Here is a 17,738-nt window from a genome sequence, read left to right as displayed (position 1 = left end):
AATTCCACAATAAATCATTCTTAAAAAACACCTTATAATATCAATTAATATTTCTCTAAAAAATAATGTCAATACAAAACTCAAATAAAACCGAGTACAAACTTGCCACAGGCATGTATAAATAATGTTATAAAATTTTGTGTTTACGTGGCATTGCTAATAAACAAAAATGAACCTTGTCCGTCCATCATTTTCTATATGGGCCTAGCATATCTATAAAACTCCCAGGAAATAAATATTATAGGTCCTTTAAATACAGAACTAGACCTATAAAACTTAAAAGCCCCATTGAATGCTCTACTTATAAAACGATGAGGTACCCATTCTCCATACAGAGGTCATGCATTTCTGCTGCCTCTAGCTTTGACCAATTGGCACACCTCACAGGCTTGCACTAATCTCAATCACCAAATATTGAGCAATTGAAAAAATAAATAAATAAAAGTTGTGTCTGCCCTGTTTGTGTATAAAGTAGTGGAAATTATTGCTGGTCGTTGTGAGCAAGTGCCTGGGTGGCCTTGTGTGAGTTTGAGGGTTGTCTCTAACTTCTCTTCTGTGTTTTTCTAGACTTTTGAAAGTGTGTGTGTGTTGGGAATTAAGGATGAGCTATTTGGGTGTTGGTATAAGTCCTGGGAATGTTCCAGTGTCTCATAGCATGAATGTGAAGGTAGTTGATAGGAGAGTGAGGGTAGCAGAGCTGGTGTTGAGGTGTGTGATCTGTGGCCTTGGAGTTCTTGCAGCTGTTCTTGTGGGGACTGATTCCCAGGTCAGAGAAATCTTCTCAATCCGAAAGAAAGCTAAATATACAGATATGAAAGCTCTTGTGTAAGATCTCAAACCATCTCTCTCTCTCTCTCTCTCTCTCTCTCTCTCTCTCTTTTTGAGGTTATTTCTGATCAAATTTCGCTTTGTGTTACCATTTTCTGCAGCTTTTTGGTGATAGCAAATGGGATAGCTGCTGCGTACTCGTTGATGCAAGTGTTGCGTTGTGTTGTGAGCATGATTAGAGGGCATGTGCTTTTCAGCAAGCCCTTAGCTTGGGCAATCTTTTCTGGTGATCAGGTACATTGCCTTCTAGACTTTTTTATGATGATCCAAAACAAAACAAAGATCTACCCTTTATGCTAATTTATTTATGGCCTTAATTCTTTTCTTTTCTTTTTCTTTTTGCACATGGCATGCATGAAAATCCATGTGAATCAAGAAAAATATTACAAATCTGAACTTCAGATTCTGAAGGAGTATGTTACCTTGAAGACATTGAAAGTAAAGTTCATAGTTTTATTAGGATTATACACAGTAACATGGTAAAAGGTTAGTACAATTGGTTAAATACTTAAATATCATGTCTCATGATGATAGGATCCAATATTTCATCTCCTCCCCTTTTGGTTAAGTTACCCAGATTTTGGTTTTTCTTTTTGATAGTGCTAATAATCTTTTCCCTTTTTTTAACATTAAACTCAGCTAGACATTAACAAAATTAAACTTAACTATTCACCCCAAAAGGTGTTATTGACCTGTTTGGATTATTTGCAAAATGAATATTAAAACAAAATTGAATGTATACCAGCTATACTGAGCTCCATTGTTTTTATTATGTTTAATAGACTAGAAAATGAATCTCAGATGCTGAAATGAGCCTTTTTTATTTATGAATGATAAGTTTATTATTCACACGGCAATATACACCAGAACAATAACGAACACCAAAACAAGCCCCGACTCCACAAGCTGCCACACTACTGAACAACACCAACATAACAGATACCACAAACATAGCACTACAACCAACTGCCACAACTGAAACAAACCAGCTAACAAAACATCATTAGCACTGCAAAGTACAAATAGAAACAATTAAAACTCACAAACACAATGGAATTCTTCAAAGGCAGCAAAGGGATCTGTTAAGAATAGAGCTTCAAATGCACCAATAAATCCGACACCTGACATTAAACAACACAGCATGAACCAACTCTTCTTCAGGTCTAACACTCTCATTATAAATTTCAGCATTTGGATTGCATCAACGATGGTAATAATCACAGACCAGGCTATCATACACAAAGTATGCTGAAAAGTTTCAACTCCCAACTTCTTCACCACTCAGTCTACCCCCTACTAGCCTATTGATCAAACATCTTAAAGCAGTTAGTCACACCCCTTTAGAAAAGGACAAGCAAAATAAAGATTATTTCTAGTCTCAATTCTTTCCTGTAGTATAGATCACCTTTATAACCCCCAACCAGTAAGCCTGTCTTTTTAGATAGCCAACCAAGCAACAAACGCATGTTTAGGAATGTTCTCAGGGAAACAGACTAGTTGCAACTAGCACACAATAGGCTATTAAGTTTTAACACAAAGAACACCAACTATTCCTACAATTAAAGCAACCAACTTGCTTTCAATATCAGCCACACTATTAGATTTGGCAAGAGGCCAGTTCTAATGATTATTAGTAATACTTATCAGGAGGTTTGTTAGTGATATTGTACATGATTCTGTTGCCATTATTCAAGAGCAAAAAGGTCATCGATATGTCAATCATCATGCCACTCAATGTTGAGTATACATGAGTGAGTGAAGTACCATATTGAATAAGAATGACAAAGAGTGGTTAATATAACATAATTGGGCCCAAACTCGTAGGCTTAAGCCTTTTGGGTTAAGTGGTATCCCTATATGTTATATTAACTACTCAATTGGAGTATTCCCAAGGTGTTATCTCCCCTACACTCAAATATATGCTCACCATTCCCAATTTTATGCCTCAATGAAAGCCTAACTTTATTTCTCAGTTTTATGAGTTTCCCTCCACTCCCAATTACAAAGCCCTTGTGGCAGACTCTTGCAGAACCTTTTCTAATATTTTCAGGGGTAGAAAACAAAAGGATCTTCCTCTTCTCCCAAAAGCATTCATTTGGTATAGGAATCATCAGCAAAGATCTTAATCTGATTGTTTTCTTTTCCTTCTTATTTCTTAAGCCAAACCGAAGGTTAATGTACAAAGCAACAGATTCATCAACTTGAAAGGTCTAGGCCCTTGAGAACTTTGTCACAATTAGTTGCATACTTGCATGGGTGTCCAGCTCTTCGACTACCTGACTATTATCTTGAGTGCGTGCTTCTTGTGGGTAGCCTCAAGACGCTTACCCAGAATTTTAAGCCCAAAACCCTTATGAATCTCATGAGACATAAGAAACCACTAAACCAACCCACTGGAGTTGCATGAGTGTCATACAATTACAAATAGCAATAAGCACACTGCGCAACAGTATCCTCTCCCTTTCGAATTCTATCCATTTTTGTTTATTTTTATAGTTGAAATTTTATTTCATATAGACTACCATATTATTTAAAATTTTAAATAACGTAGCTGTGCATCTTTAGATTTGTAATATATATATATATGAACCAAAGATCATTTTCTGCATTCTCAGTAGGGCCATTTCTCTGCACGTCTGGTCTGATGTCTCATTTTTGTCACTATCACAACCGACACAATATTTAGCCCAAAAAAAAACAACAACCATCGGCACAACAAGGCAATATGCATGTGTTCATTTGGCCTTTGATCACATCCTGTTGCTTCATGTCTACCAATAAATTTTTGGTCCTCTTGACGTGACTATCTCATGATGTTCAAATCGGTAGTATGTAGTCAGTGATGAACACTCCTGGGCCACATATGCTGATATATATATATCATTGTTAAGCAATCCAAACTAATAAGTATATGCCTCTTGTATTTTTGTTTCTATTTCATATGATTATGAAACATTTCACGTGTGAATTAAATGCAGCCTTGCACTATTATTTATGACCTCAATTAATGTACTTCCTAAATAAAATTTGTGAGACAGACTGATAAGACTTGACTAGGTGGTAAGATCGAAGCTGTGGACCTTCTTTCTCTTGGCCAATTTTGTTTTTTCTTTCCTTCTCCCTTTCCTCTCTATGGGCCTCTCCCTTCACAGCACATATTCCACATTGGTTATTTCACATTCACTTTTATTTCACTTTCACATTCACTTTTATGTGTTAAAATGTAAATATTTTTAAAACGTGGACATTTTTGTATCAATTGTGGATATGTGTGTGAAATGGTAAATGTAAACTAGTGTGACAAAAATGTGGATTTGGACACGTTTTTCACAAGCTAATTAGAGTTGCTATGGAGGAAAGGGCAAAATATGTGACTGCATGTGCTAGCTATAACTAATGAGGAAGGGGTGCTTGTTAGATTAATTTGGAGGTGATCATAAATGATAATCTTCAATTTTGGCAGTAGATAATTTGCATAGTGTTGTCTCGTGAAGATATATATAATATCCATGGCTGTCATACCATGTCTAAAGTCCATAAAGTCCACTGGTCATTCGGTACTCCTCCGTGATAAATGCCACTAATTAGTGCTATTAATTTGATGCAACATGTAGCAACTGTTCATTTGTCATGTTTCATTTATATTATTAAGAGAGATGTTACATCCATAACATTTTTACAATATTTTTACAACAAATCACAGGTGATTAGTTGTTATTGGTTTAAATTTGAACCTAACATTAAGATTACTTTTTTGTCCCAATAATAACAACTAGTAACAACATGCCATTTAGGATTTGTTGTAAAAATATTGTAGACATATCATTTCTCTATTATTAATTATCTTGTAACATTAAAAAGAAAAGCTAATTAACTTGTTTATGCAGGTAATGGCATATTTGACCGTGGCCGCGGTGGCTGCTAATGCACAATCAGCAGTGATTTCGAAGTTGGGGCAGCCAGAACTGCAATGGATGAAGATATGCAATATGTATGGGAAGTATTGTAACCAAATTGGTGAGGGAATAGCGAGTGCACTCTTAGTTAGCCTTAGCATGGTTGCCATTTCTTGTATGTCTGCTTTTAGCCTCTTCCGCTTGTATGGTGGGAACAAGGGCAAGGGCAGCCCAAGGTGGTGGTAGGCTAACTCTCGGTTGTAACTAATAGACTTATCTTAGTTATATGTATCTATAGTCCAATACCCTCTTAGCTGTTGCCCACATGGTTATGTAATTTGGATGCCTTCTATGTATGATGATGATGAAAAGTGGGCTTGTGACACTCTGCATATATAACAATAAATTGAGGCTTGGTTTCTACATATACAGCTGTGTTAAGTCTGTTTTAGTATGCTACAAAAATTAAAAAAAGAAATAAATTTTATAGACGGCATCTATACCTATGGGGATCCGTATTATAATAATTAATTTTTATCATCAGACCAAAATATCAATTAAGTTAACTGAAATTCACACAAAAATAAATATTATACTAAAGTGGACAATGACCAATTAGCTGAATTTAACATTAGCATTCATGGGAAATAACAAACCAAGGAAAAGAAAAGAAAAAGTCTTACCTACTCATTATTGTCCTTAAAATGAACTAGACGTACAAATAGACTTTATTTTCAGGTTGTTGCAAACAATTCACTACCATTGTCCATAATTAAATTTGAGCTAACACTTATAAAGTCTTATTCCCCTTCAAATTGAATATTGCCTAAAAATTCGAAAAACAAAATGTCCATCTAACCTACTTTTAGATGATGGTCTCTCCAAAAATAAATAAAAAATAAAAAATTCATTTTACATAACATATTCAAAAGTAAGGTATTAGTTGTGTCAGCTTGTGCCGACGCCCTGGCCAAGAAGGCAGTCTTTAGCCAACAGGATTTTTGTTTATTAGACACTCTGCCTGTGGAGATGTCTCAACTGTTGATGCAAGACCTCTCTGATCTATTTTGTAACCGTGTTTGTAACACTGCAGCCCCTGTGGCTGGTTCCTAGCTCTTAATATATTCCATGTTTATCAAAAAAAAAAAAAAATTGTGTCAGCTTGTTTATTAAATAACATGACTTCTTTTTTTTCTTTTTTAATTCATAGCTCTTAATAGGTTGTTCTTGCGTTCTAGAATTTGATTCAAAAACCTCCCTTGTGAGTAAATTTCGTTTTTGCAATCATCGTTTACACACTGTTCTTTTTTGTCACCATATGGAATCTGGGGACTTTATTTATATTTTGCTATCTTATGCACTTGGTAGGTGGTATCTCCCTTTGTACTTTTCTAGTACATGAACCTAGTAGTATTTTGTTATCTTATGCACCAAAATCTCAACCAAAAAGGAAAAAAAAAAAAAGAGAGTGAAGAAGAAAAGAAGAAGGCAATCGGGTGAAACCTATAACCTCGTCATCAAACTCTACCTTATAAAGAATATTCCCATACATAAAATATTTAAAATTAACGATTAATTGTACTTAGTCACCTTTTCATCATATTATTTGCAGTATGTATTCTAAATTTTTAAAATTATCAATCAACACCCCCAAATCAAGAATAATTTGTGATATTCATGCTCACCATCCAAATTAGTAATCCACTTTGCAAATGATATAATCGGTTTTATGGCGCACATTGTAAATAGTCTCATAATTTAGGATGCACGTTTTTAAAAAAAAAAAAAAAACAAAAGTATCCAGATATCTTGTATTTAACTATTCCCTCAAGCATATACAGTCCCCTAACTCCACACGCATGAAGTTATTACAAGAAAGAATCCCTTGGAGTGACTCCAGGATGCTAACAACAAAACCAAGAATCTCATAGATATCATGAGATTTTAGAAACTACCAACTCCTTAAAGATTGGAGGTATATTTCTAATGCTCTCATAGTATAGGGTGGATAGGATAGTTAGGCGGCCCTTGTTTGGAAACAATTTATTTAACTTATTTAGCTTTTTATTAGCTGAAAGTTTACTAAAGTATACTTATATTTTTGAAAATATAAGGAAAAAAAAAGTTTTTAAGAAACTACACATAAAAGCCAAATGCAAAAAAGCTAACTTAATGGTCTGTTTGAGATCCACTTATTTTGCTGAAACTGAAAAAAAATTTCTGCAAATACTTTAGATAAAGGTAAAAATTAACTAAAATAATACAGTGTAACCCATGAATAGTACAAAAAAGTGTAGTGGAACCCATGAACAAGGTTTTCAGACCCGGACCGTTTATTGAACCGTAAAAAGGAGAGGTTCAAGGTTTTTGATGTCGAACCGAGGTCGAACCGTGGTCGAACCGTGATGATGTCATAATTAATTTAATAATTATTTTAAATATATATAAAACATTAAATTAATAAAAAAATAGAAAAATTAACTAAAATAGTCCAAAACAAGTATAGATAGTATTTTTTATAACATAACTTTCATAATACAAATAAAAATTATTAAATTCTAAAAAAACATAAATAGCTATTGAGTTTTTAAATTATTTTTAAGTCATGACAAAGCATACTTTAATACCCAATAATTTTTATTTTATGAAACCCAATAAAATAATTAAGAGACAAATTAGTTTATTTACTCGTCACCAAGCCCATTTGATTGTGGATCTTTTTTTTTTTTCAAGCCCATTTGAATGGTCACTGTTCACCATTTATCAAGAATTAAGAAAAAAAAAATATCAAAAGTTAGATCTGACTCCATGCATTTATGTTAAAGTTCAATAAATAACAAAACCCAAGGAGAAGTGCTTGACAGCAGACAAGCATTATATTGTGAGTCTGTGACAGCAAATAACTGAAGCACGCAGCAGCAAAGAAGTCTCCGGAAGCAGTAAAAAAGTCTACAACATTTTTAGCAATATTTTTACAATAAAATTTATATAAAAAATTATTATTAGTTCTAATTTAAATTTACCATTAAAATTATTTTTTTACTCACCAATATTAACTAATAACAATCTATTACTTAAAATTTATTGTGAAATATTTTGAAAATATTATAGTACCATTTAAGTTATTTAACTGTGATTTTTTATTCTTTTTACTTTCTTTCCGTCCATACGTTTCTTTTCCTTTTTTTTTTTTTTTTTTTCTCTTGTTTTTTTTTCATCCACACACGTATCCCCATCCCCACTGACCCACTCCTCTCAAGTCTCATCAAGGTTTTATTTTTCTAGACTCCTCCACTGTCCACAGCGTCTTCTCTGCTTTTATTTTTCTTTCTTCATCTCTAGCTCTCTCTACCTCATCCTCTTTCTCTTATACTCTCACCGTGTCACACACACATTACCGTGGGAGAACAAAGCCGGAATTTAAAGCTTGATTCGCCCAAGAGAAGAGTTTTTGAAGAGAGGGAGCTGCGTGATGTACTCTGAAGAGAGAAGAAAAAGAAACATGAAGAGATGTTGTGTTTTTCTGGAGATGGCAGTGGCAGTGTTTATGAAAACATGATGTACTTCCAGCAGTTGTGTTTTTTTTCTTCTGTTTTTCTGTGTGTGTGTGTTTTTTTTTTTTTAAGTTGCAGATTCAAAGGGAAGCAGGGAATCGTAAGAAGCGGTTTGATCACGGTTCTGAGAACCGTGAGGTCTGACCGCGGTTCACACGGGTTCCTGTTTTTGTCCTCTAGAACGATTCTTGATGCTAAAAGAACCGCAAAAATGAGTGGTTCGAGATTTTTCCGGTCGGACTGTACGGTTCGGTCTGGGTTTCATAACTATGTTATAATAGTAACAAAAATAAGCTGAATAGTAAAATAAGTTGACAAAAATAATTTTTGCCAAACGGACACTAAATTAAACATTGAGGCCTTGGCCATTACAAATTAGCATTGAATTAGACTATTGATTCCAAAATTTTAAATTCTAAGTTGCATATTGCAAATACCCCTATACTTTATGGTGGATGATTGTGCTTAACCTTAAATTAATGCTGATGTCCCCCAAATCAAAAAGAAAAATGCCGATGTCCCAAAGTCTCATTTTCACTCAAATTTTGGAGAGTTGGGACCCAAGAACTCACCCAATAGATTAGCAAGTAGCAACAATCAACCAAATTTTGAAATTACTATCGTGATTATACAAATTTGGAAAGTGACTAACTATTTATCCCTACCTTTGATTTTTTAATTTTATTTTTAATTCCTTCCTCCATCAATCACGTATGTAACCACCGCCGACAACAAAATCAATCCCAAGTTATCTCACCAATAGGAAAATCAATCCCCAAATATATCAATCATCAAGGAGGGTCACTTCCTCGTAGTCAAAGTCACGATTCAATAAATACCATGACCGTATTGACACAAAGAAACTAAACCAGAGGGAAATAATTAAACAAGAGAGAGAGAGAAAGGGATTAAGGAGGGAAAAAGAAGAAGAAGAAGAGTGCATTGGGATTTTTTTTTTTTTTTTTGGAAGAATAAATGAAATATAGTAATATAATAGATAGATTGTTGGAGATTTTTTATTTATTTCATTAAAAAAAAAGTTGACTAGCTAACATAGAAAAATGAATTCTTAATTAAAAATTGGGGGAAATTTTGGCTCATTGATAACAAACAACTTCCAATTTTTATTTTATTTTTTATTTTTTAAAAAACCCCTTCAAACTCGGTACCATTTTCCATCCAAAAACAACATTGAATTCTAAATAATAAGACCTATTTATAGATAGATTGCTCCAAAGCTATTACATCACAAAATATAGGAGTAGAGCCAAGAACAAAACAACCTGAATATCCTTTGTTAAAAGACAAGACGAAACATAATCAACTTGTTTAGCCTCTCTAGAAGCCCACTTGAACGGAACAAACTAGCAGTGACCTACTAACTTGGTGGTGTCTAAATATAAAACATGAATCCTCTAAGGAGTAGCAATAGATGACCTAGTAATAGCATTTATACAGATATTTGCATCACTTTCAACAATAGCTGGACTAATATGCACTATTCTATCCAAATCATACATAATATATTAAAGTGGAAAAACTAAATCTAGAATTTAAATTAGATTCTAATTAAACTCCAATTTTGTGCCAAATGTTCTTCTAATTACTCAATTTTTTTGAATTAAAAGATAGAAAATTACCCTATTATTTATGTCAAGTGTTTTAAGATCAAAGTGTCTTTCCAATTACACACTAATCGTGTGTCAATTATATTTACACGCGAATTCATATATGTAAATTTTAAAAATAAAAAGCTCATTTTGAGACAAAGCGATGCACCATGTCATACTGGAAATAAGGCAAGTTAAGGTATTTTGTCATCCTTAATCAGATATCTCCAACATTAATGAGATAAAGATGAGCGGGTTTCAATTATTGATAACTCAATTAATAAAATCTCTGATAATTGAATAAGAGATTTTTAATGTCTTTGTACCTGTCTTCAACTAAGTCCACTAGTAAAACCTAACCCCCTCTCAAAAGTAAAACCTAACCCTCTCATCATCTTGTCTAGGTTCATCATCTTATCTAAGTTGAAAAAAAAAAAAAAAACCTAACCCGGCAAAACAATAGTCTTTTCAGGCCTGGCGGGTTGGACAATTTTTTGCATCTCCTGGTTCTTACACGTTACACAATCCTATCACCAAAGTAACGTGAGTGGTAGTGGACCGTGGCGGACACGTGCCTTACTGAGTGACAAATTCCATACTCTACGCGGCGGACCACGAGACCAAACAAACAAACCTTTTTTTGACTTTTTTTTTCAATAAAAATATCACACCTCATTGGTTCGGCAAAAAATATCTCAGCTTCCTCACAGGTTCTAGTGTCACATACGATAATCACTTTCCCTTTCACGTTTCTCGTAAATTCACCGCCTCTGAACCAACCCTTCTTTCCTTTCCCTCTTTTCAGTTTTCGTCTTTCTCTCACTGTAACGAAATCCCCGTAGCTTCCGGAACCCTAAAGACAAAGAGGAAAAAGAATTAAGGAGGATTGAAGTCGCGGATTGAGTTCGCGAATTTAGAGAAGAAGAAGGAGAAGGAGATGTCGGAGAAATTCTCGGCGACGCTGCGGATTGGAGATCTGAGCGATTTCATTGCGCCGTCGCAGGCTTGCATAGTCTCTCTCAAGGGCCTCAAAGCCAATCCAACCAAGCCAGATAAACCTGAGGTTTTTTTTTTTTTTTAATTGATTCAGAATTAGGGTTTTGATAAGCAAAAAGTATTCGTATTGAAGGGTTTTGAATTGAATTCATAATTTTTTTTTATTTTATTATTAGTTCATTGGTCTGATTGTATTTTCGAAATTGTTGGTTTAAGGTTTCGATTTCTAACAAGCAATTGCAAAGTGAACCGGTTAAAATTAACCTCAAGGACTGCTTAGCATGCAGGTATTTTCACTTTTATCATATACCATTTTCTTTCTGTTTAATTGTTCTTCTTTGTTCTGAATTTTTTATTGAAGTTCTTATTAAGCTTTGTATGAAAAACATAAACTAATATTAGTTGTTTGCTGTAACATTTATTGGGTCCGTTTGATTAGGTGTTTTGAGAGCTTAAAGGTGCGTTTTTAAAACCCCTCGGCTGGTAGCAATGTTTAAGTATTGTTGTTCAGTTTTCAATATTTTGGAAATATGTGTTTGAATTTTATAGAAATACATATGATATTATTGTTTAAACACTGAAAACTATTGTTTTTTTTTGTTTTTTTTTTTTTTTTTGATAAGTAAGAAGAGAATATTATTAATAAAAGAAAAGCAATAGAAACACAAAGAGTTCCCGGTAGTGAACAAAGGAACAAAAAGACAGAGGCAGCCCCTAATCTATTCTAGTAGATGAAAGAAAATCCAAAAGGGTAGAACAATCAAAGAAACCCCAACATCGAGACCAATCAAAGAGAATCAAAGAGGGTCCGCTAGCACAACTCTAATAACTGAAAACTATTGTTTAAAAGCAAGTACCAAACAGCCCCCAAAACTCAACTGCAACTCCTCATAGTTTTTTTTTTTTTTTTTTTTTCTTTTTTCTTCTTCTCACGAACGCACATTTTAAACCTAAACCACCTTATACAAACACACCAATTATAAATGAGTGAACTGCTTGTAGCTTTATTGATATAGGTGTATTATATTTAGAGAAATGCTATGCCCACAACACTTTCACAATAAATGGTATAAAAATAATTTTAGTGATGGGCTCAAATTAGAATGAATAAGTGAATAACAACTTACCACTTAGGATTTGGTGTGAAAATGTTTTAGACGTAATACTTCTCTTGTATTCAAATATATATGATGTTAATTAGAAATTTAGACATAGACCCTGATGGCATATGGCTTGCAATAATTTAGTTGCTTATACTTTTTTTTTTTGGGTTATGTTTTTAATTGAATTAATTCAATCATAGTTTCTTAGGCTAGTGAACTTTTGTGGTTTCACTTGTTTTTGGGTACTCGTGACTCACACCCAAGTGGATTTCATGGACCTATTATTTTTACTGTTGCGTTTTGGGAATTTGGTGGCCTTGCTGTTTCTTGGCTGTTCTTTTTTGTAAAAGCTAAAATGGGGTTTTAAAACTCTGTTCTTTAAAAAAAGTGTGGTTTTAGAACTGCTGAAGCAAACCATATCAATTGAAACTTTCTGTTGCAATTACACTTGTATTCTGTAAAGAGAAGGCAGGTGTACTTTTTAACGTCATCTGTGTTGTATATGACTATCGCCATGATTGGGGTTTTGTTGTAAGAATTAATAAAGTGGATTAATTTTCTTGGGCCTTTTTTTATAAGTAATGATATTTTTTTTGAGAAAGTAGATTACTTCATGTTCACAATGGTGTACTCCAAGTAATCTAAAAGAGTTACAAGGAATTATGCACAAGAGAGGAACAATTGGAGTTTCAAGGACACAGAGAGAGCTATGCCTGAGATCAAATTATTTTTCTTTCAAACTTTGTTGGAATGGATATCAACTTTGCATTGTCAGCCTTTATTTTCTGTTTCTTTGATTTGATGGAGTAATGTAATTTACGTGTTTGATTGTTCAGCCCCCAGCTGTAAATTCCGTATATACTTGGATGAATCTTTTTGTGATATCAATAAAATTTCATTACTTATAATTAGAGAAAAAAAAAGGGTTAGAGATTCTTTAAAATCTTAGATGGCATTGCCATGTGTAAGACCCCAAGCATGTGTCTAATCAAACAGAGTTTGATTCAATAGGGATTCCAACTGAGCCATTGATCTTTCAGTATCTTCTAAAGTACGGCTGTATTTTTTCCCTCCACAATATATACATCAAACAAAGTGGATCAAGGTTCCAAATACTCAATGATTGCTTCCCAAACCAATTCGTGCACCTAAACAATAAATCAGCTATCCTCTTTTATATCACCCACTGAATCCCAAAAAGCTCTAAAAACCTCTCCACAAAACATGCAACACCACAATGGATCATGTGGCCAACCATCTTATATATGCTCAGAAATTAATGCAAATGGATTAGGTGAAATTGTAGAGTTTATGAGTATGTATAGGTTCTAATATAGTGCCAATCCTTCAAGCTGTTAGGAGGCTACTTGCCAAAATTGTTGTTAGAGTAATTGCTTAAGAGGCATTTACTTAGAGATTCAGGATAGGATGTTTTAGATGCCAATATTTTGCCCTTGTATTGGTGACCTTCAATTGGAACATATTGTCTCTCTGGTTGCTTTGGACAATTTTTTCTTGATTTTCTTCCCATATAAAGCTCTTAAAATTTATGATTTCAATTGACCATGCAGTGGATGTGTAACATCAGCTGAGACAGTTATGCTGGAGAAGCAAAGTTTGGATGAGTTTCTTGCTAATGTTAATAATGGGAAGACTGTCATTGTTTCACTCTCACCCCAGTCTAGAGCTTCCCTTGCAGTTCATTTTGGCATCTCTCCACTACAGGTGAACCTGACACTGTTTTTTTCTGATTTACTGCTTTCATTTACTTATATTCTTCATTCTTCCGTCCTATGGTTGAAGATTAGTTTAATTATAACTGCCATTTTTCTTTGTTGTGTTGAAGATTAGTCTAACTATGGTCTATGCCTCAAGTTTTCATTAGTTTGCAGTTATAGGAAAAGCCTTGAATCTCTCATAGTACTTTTCGATAATTGGTATGGTTTACACACATTCACTTCTAACAGTGAGTTCTTTTCCAATTTCAGGTTTTCAAGAAACTTACAACATTTTTTAAATCCTTGGGAGTAAAGGCAGTCTTCGATACAAGTTGCAGTAGAGACTTAACCCTTGTTGAAACTTGTAACGAGTTCATCAGTAGGTACAAACAAAGCCAATCAACTGATGATGAAAGATGTAATTTGTCACTGCCCATGATTTCATCAGCATGTCCAGGTATACATGTCAGCCTACAATGATTCTCTGATGCTATTGGACCCTTCCTTCCCGCCCCCCGCCCCAACCCTCTCTCTTCTCTCCTAAAAGAGAACCCACAACCCAAAAAGGAAACTCCTGTCAAGAATTTCTTGTACAGTTTGGTGGATATGTGGTTGCATTGATTTTGGAGTCAGCATGGAGTCTATGTTTTTGAATTTCCTATTGATTAGAGATAGTGCTGTAGAACATGTCTGAGTGTTGTAACATTGTATTTTGTTAAAATTTTCCTTTACTTGCAGGGTGGATATGTTATGCTGAAAAACAACTTGGGTCCTATATTCTGCCTTATATATCTTCAGTGAAGAGCCCCCAGCAGACAATTGGATCGATCGTTAAGCATCATGTATGTCGAGAAATGGCTCTTAGGTAATCCATCCAGCCTAATATCAAATCATCTCATTTTTATATCTGTGATGTGAAGTATATCTTCTCTTGGAGTCATAGGTTTATAAGAAAATTCTTATAGCCTAAGTTGTATTACTATCTGAGGCTATTATAACTAGGATTAATTTATGCTGGTCAAGAAAATTCAGCATTTAGAATTTGGGCTTATAAATCTGCAGTTGGATAGTTCTTGATTATAATTTGATGGTTTTACAATGAAATTATTAGGCCAGACGAGGTTTACCATGTAACTGTAATGCCCTGTTATGACAAAAAGCTAGAAGCTGCCAGGGAGGACTTCGTGTTTCAAGCAGAACCCCAAAGTGAAACTCATGAAAATGGTCTTAGCATTCCAGAGGTAGACTCTGTGTTAACCACGGGGGAAGTTTTAGAATTGATACAGGTGAGATTTAATGTGCACCTCCATTATTATAGTGCATTCTCTAACAACAGCTATCTATATATATTAATATTTTGTGGCCAATTTTTGTAGTTAAAATCAGTGGATTTTATATCCATGGAAGAGTCCCCACCAGATAGAATGTAAGAATCACACTGTCCTTTTAAGTTTGCCTTTGTGTCATAGAGTCATTTACATTAGTTTCTTGTGATCTTCCTGCAGGCTGGCTAATGTTAATGAAGAAGGGCATCTTTTTGGGGTCCAAGGAAGTTCTGGAGGTTATGCTGAAGCAATTTTTCGATATGCTGCTAGATCACTCTTTGGAAGAGAAATTGAAGGTCCTCTTGACTTCAGAACGATTAGAAATTCAGATTTCCAAGAAGTGTCTCTTGAAGTAAGTTCAGGCCTATTGAATTTTCTTCATATAGCTTGTAGTCATATGGAGAATGTTCTTGTAAGAAGCTTTGCTTAACAGAAACCATACATTTTTTATGGAATATTGGCATGAGAATTTGATGTTCCCTCTAGCTAGACCTTTCCACTGAAATGAGCCTCATTGGACTTTGATTTATGAACAGTCCCGTCGTTCCTCTCTTCAGAATGTCATATGCGTTTTTCTTAGGGACCAATCTGATAATTAGCTCCATTTTGTTTTTTTTAATTCTCATGCTTGACTATTTATAAAAATTGGGGGTAAGGCTACCTACCGTGACCTCTCTCAAACCTCACAAAAGTGAGAGCTTTGAGCCCTGGGTACCACTTTTTTTATGCTTGACACTTCCTAATTGTTTCACATCTTTATGTGCCCTTTTGGATTTCTCACACTACAAAAATTTGAAATCTTTTCATAGGACATATTATTAAGTATCTGCATTTTGTTGTTCATTGTTATGTGTAAGATATCATGTCTTCTTTTAATGTAGGTGGAGGGGAAAAGTGTTCTGAAATTTGCATTGTGCTATGGTTTCCGGAACCTGCAAAATGTTGTCAGGAAAATTAAAATTGGAAAATGTGATTACCATTTCCTGGAGATCATGGCATGTCCTGCAGGTATTTTTCATTTTTCCTTATTTATTTCATTTAAAAAAAAATTTACTTGTGAATGGATCATGTGCGTAATATATTTGGCCTGATTTTTTTTTAATAAGAAATTTGAAATTTGGATATGATCAAACAGGTTGCTTGAACGGTGGAGGTCAAATCAAGCCAAAGCCTGGGCAGTCTGCAAAGGAGTTGATTCAGTTATTAGAAGCTGCTTATATGGAAAATGTGAGTGTGTATTTGGAATTCTGGAAGTTTTTCAGATGACTTTCTGTGCTGTTAGATTCTACTTTTTGCAAAATTGGACTTTCATGTTGAAGCATGTCTTGGTTTGTTATATGATGAATTAATCTACTATTGGTGGGGGTCTAGTCCTTAGGCATCCAGTAATCATACATTATTGAATCATCAACTTTGCTTACCCATGATACTTAGGTTTCAATGTTCTTTAATTTTCTCCCTGGAACGAACCTTATTGATGCTTATTTCTCAAAAAAAAAAAAAAAAAAAAAAAACCTTATTGATGCTTGATCTGCACAATTGGAATTTTAACTCTATCCAAGGACATATCTTAAAGTACGGATATCCTTCATAATGGATTAACTGCCCCTAAAAAATCTCTAACTTAAATCCGTTTTAAGTACATAGACATACAAGCAATCAATGATGCTTCAAATGGTATGGTGATTAAAATGAACTTATTGAAAATGCTACATAGAGCTTTAGGGGATGATTTCATTTGGCTAGCATGTATTATTCACGCACACAATTCATTTATTTGTTTACTTTGCCTTGAGATTTTCTTTGGCTTGCGCATGGTCATGCTTCTATGGTTCTAATTGTTTATGCTTTTATTACCATATAGGTTCTGGTAGCTGACCCTTTCAAGAATCCCCTTGTAAAAAGCTTATATGATGAGTGGCTAGAGCAACCAGGCTCAGAGAAAGCTAAGAGATTCATGCACACAACATACCACCCTGTGGTAAAAAGCATTACTTCTCAGTTGCACAATTGGTAAAAAGTTTTGCTGTCCTAACCTCTGATTTCCTGAATTACGTTGAAAGTTGCCAAATTTGTCTCTCCACTGGCTCAACCCGTCAGATTTGTGTGGCCATCACTTCTTGTTCTGGGGATTGCATCCATGGAGGAGTCCAGTTTTGATAAGAGTACACGAATTTTTTTTGTTCTTTTTCAAATTTTTACTCATGTATATACTTCGTACTTGACTGTTAGCTAGAGAAAGATTACTTATGTGGCTATGTAATTCAGCATCTCTTATCTTTTATTTTTTCTATTGTATTTTCCTCTTTTTTTTTCTTTTTTTTTTTACCTCCTTTTAAACGTTAAAGGCTCCAAATAAAATTGTCTTCATTCATGTATTATCCTCTTGTATCTGAATAAGACAATTGAACAGGCCAGGGAATGATAATGGCCTGCTTCTGAAACAAAATTGCTGTCCTTATATGGTTCATATAAATATATATTAAATTGGTTGCAATTGAGATGATAGATTTTTTTTTTTTTTTTTTTTTTTTTTTTTTTTTTTGGGTAATGATGGCTGGCATGGTTTTAGCTGTTTATTTTTTTATGGCAAATGTTAACAAGTACCACAAGGTTAAAATAATTTAGGTTTCATTTATTAAAAAAAAAAAAAAAATTGGATAAAGAGGAGAAATTGTATAAAACTGACATAAAGCTGTAAACCACAA

At 34.1% G+C, this 17,738-nt stretch overlaps 2 protein-coding genes across 3 annotated transcripts; both read left to right on the top strand.

Annotated features, from left to right (window-relative positions):
- Positions 1 to 290: 290 nt before the first annotated feature.
- LOC126726919 (CASP-like protein 2B1) lies at positions 291 to 5,151 on the top strand. The gene is made up of 3 exons (XM_050432338.1): positions 291 to 825; positions 930 to 1,062; positions 4,716 to 5,151. Exons 1-3 carry the CDS (start codon positions 602 to 604, stop codon positions 4,968 to 4,970), a joined length of 612 nt encoding a protein of 203 aa, XP_050288295.1. The 5' UTR covers positions 291 to 601; the 3' UTR covers positions 4,971 to 5,151.
- Positions 5,152 to 10,554: 5,403 nt separating this feature from the next.
- LOC126726918 (protein NAR1) lies at positions 10,555 to 17,538 on the top strand. 2 transcript variants are annotated; one of them, XM_050432336.1, is made up of 11 exons: positions 10,555 to 10,951; positions 11,101 to 11,171; positions 13,559 to 13,712; positions 13,976 to 14,162; positions 14,444 to 14,570; positions 14,817 to 14,991; positions 15,082 to 15,131; positions 15,211 to 15,382; positions 15,912 to 16,038; positions 16,166 to 16,257; positions 16,895 to 17,538. In XM_050432336.1, exons 1-11 carry the CDS (start codon positions 10,826 to 10,828, stop codon positions 17,045 to 17,047), a joined length of 1,434 nt encoding a protein of 477 aa, XP_050288293.1. In that variant the 5' UTR covers positions 10,555 to 10,825; the 3' UTR covers positions 17,048 to 17,538. The 2 variants fall into 2 exon arrangements, with proteins under 2 accessions (XP_050288293.1, XP_050288294.1); XM_050432337.1 differs by lacking the exon at positions 10,555 to 10,951 and adding an exon at positions 11,324 to 11,342.
- The last annotated feature ends 200 nt before the right edge of the window (positions 17,539 to 17,738 follow it).

The sequence above is a fragment of the Quercus robur genome, chromosome 5 (genome assembly GCF_932294415.1).
Source record: "Quercus robur chromosome 5, dhQueRobu3.1, whole genome shotgun sequence".
Lineage (NCBI taxonomy): Eukaryota > Viridiplantae > Streptophyta > Magnoliopsida > Fagales > Fagaceae > Quercus > Quercus robur.
Note: the sequence above shows the minus strand (reverse complement) of the source record. Positions and strands in the feature narration are given on the sequence as shown.

Excerpts from the sequence above, each read along its gene's own strand:
- LOC126726919 (XM_050432338.1), top strand. The coding sequence starts at position 602 with ATGAGCTATTTGGGTGTTGGTATAAGTCCTGGGAATGTTCCAGTGTCT. Across the intron at positions 826-929 it reads ACAGATATGAAAGCTCTTGT|CTTTTTGGTGATAGCAAATG; the intron begins GTAAGATCTCAA and ends CATTTTCTGCAG. Across the intron at positions 1,063-4,715 it reads CAATCTTTTCTGGTGATCAG|GTAATGGCATATTTGACCGT; the intron begins GTACATTGCCTT and ends TTGTTTATGCAG.
- LOC126726918 (XM_050432336.1), top strand. The coding sequence starts at position 10,826 with ATGTCGGAGAAATTCTCGGCGACGCTGCGGATTGGAGATCTGAGCGAT. Across the intron at positions 11,172-13,558 it reads AAGGACTGCTTAGCATGCAG|TGGATGTGTAACATCAGCTG; the intron begins GTATTTTCACTT and ends TTGACCATGCAG. Across the intron at positions 16,258-16,894 it reads AAGCTGCTTATATGGAAAAT|GTTCTGGTAGCTGACCCTTT; the intron begins GTGAGTGTGTAT and ends ATTACCATATAG.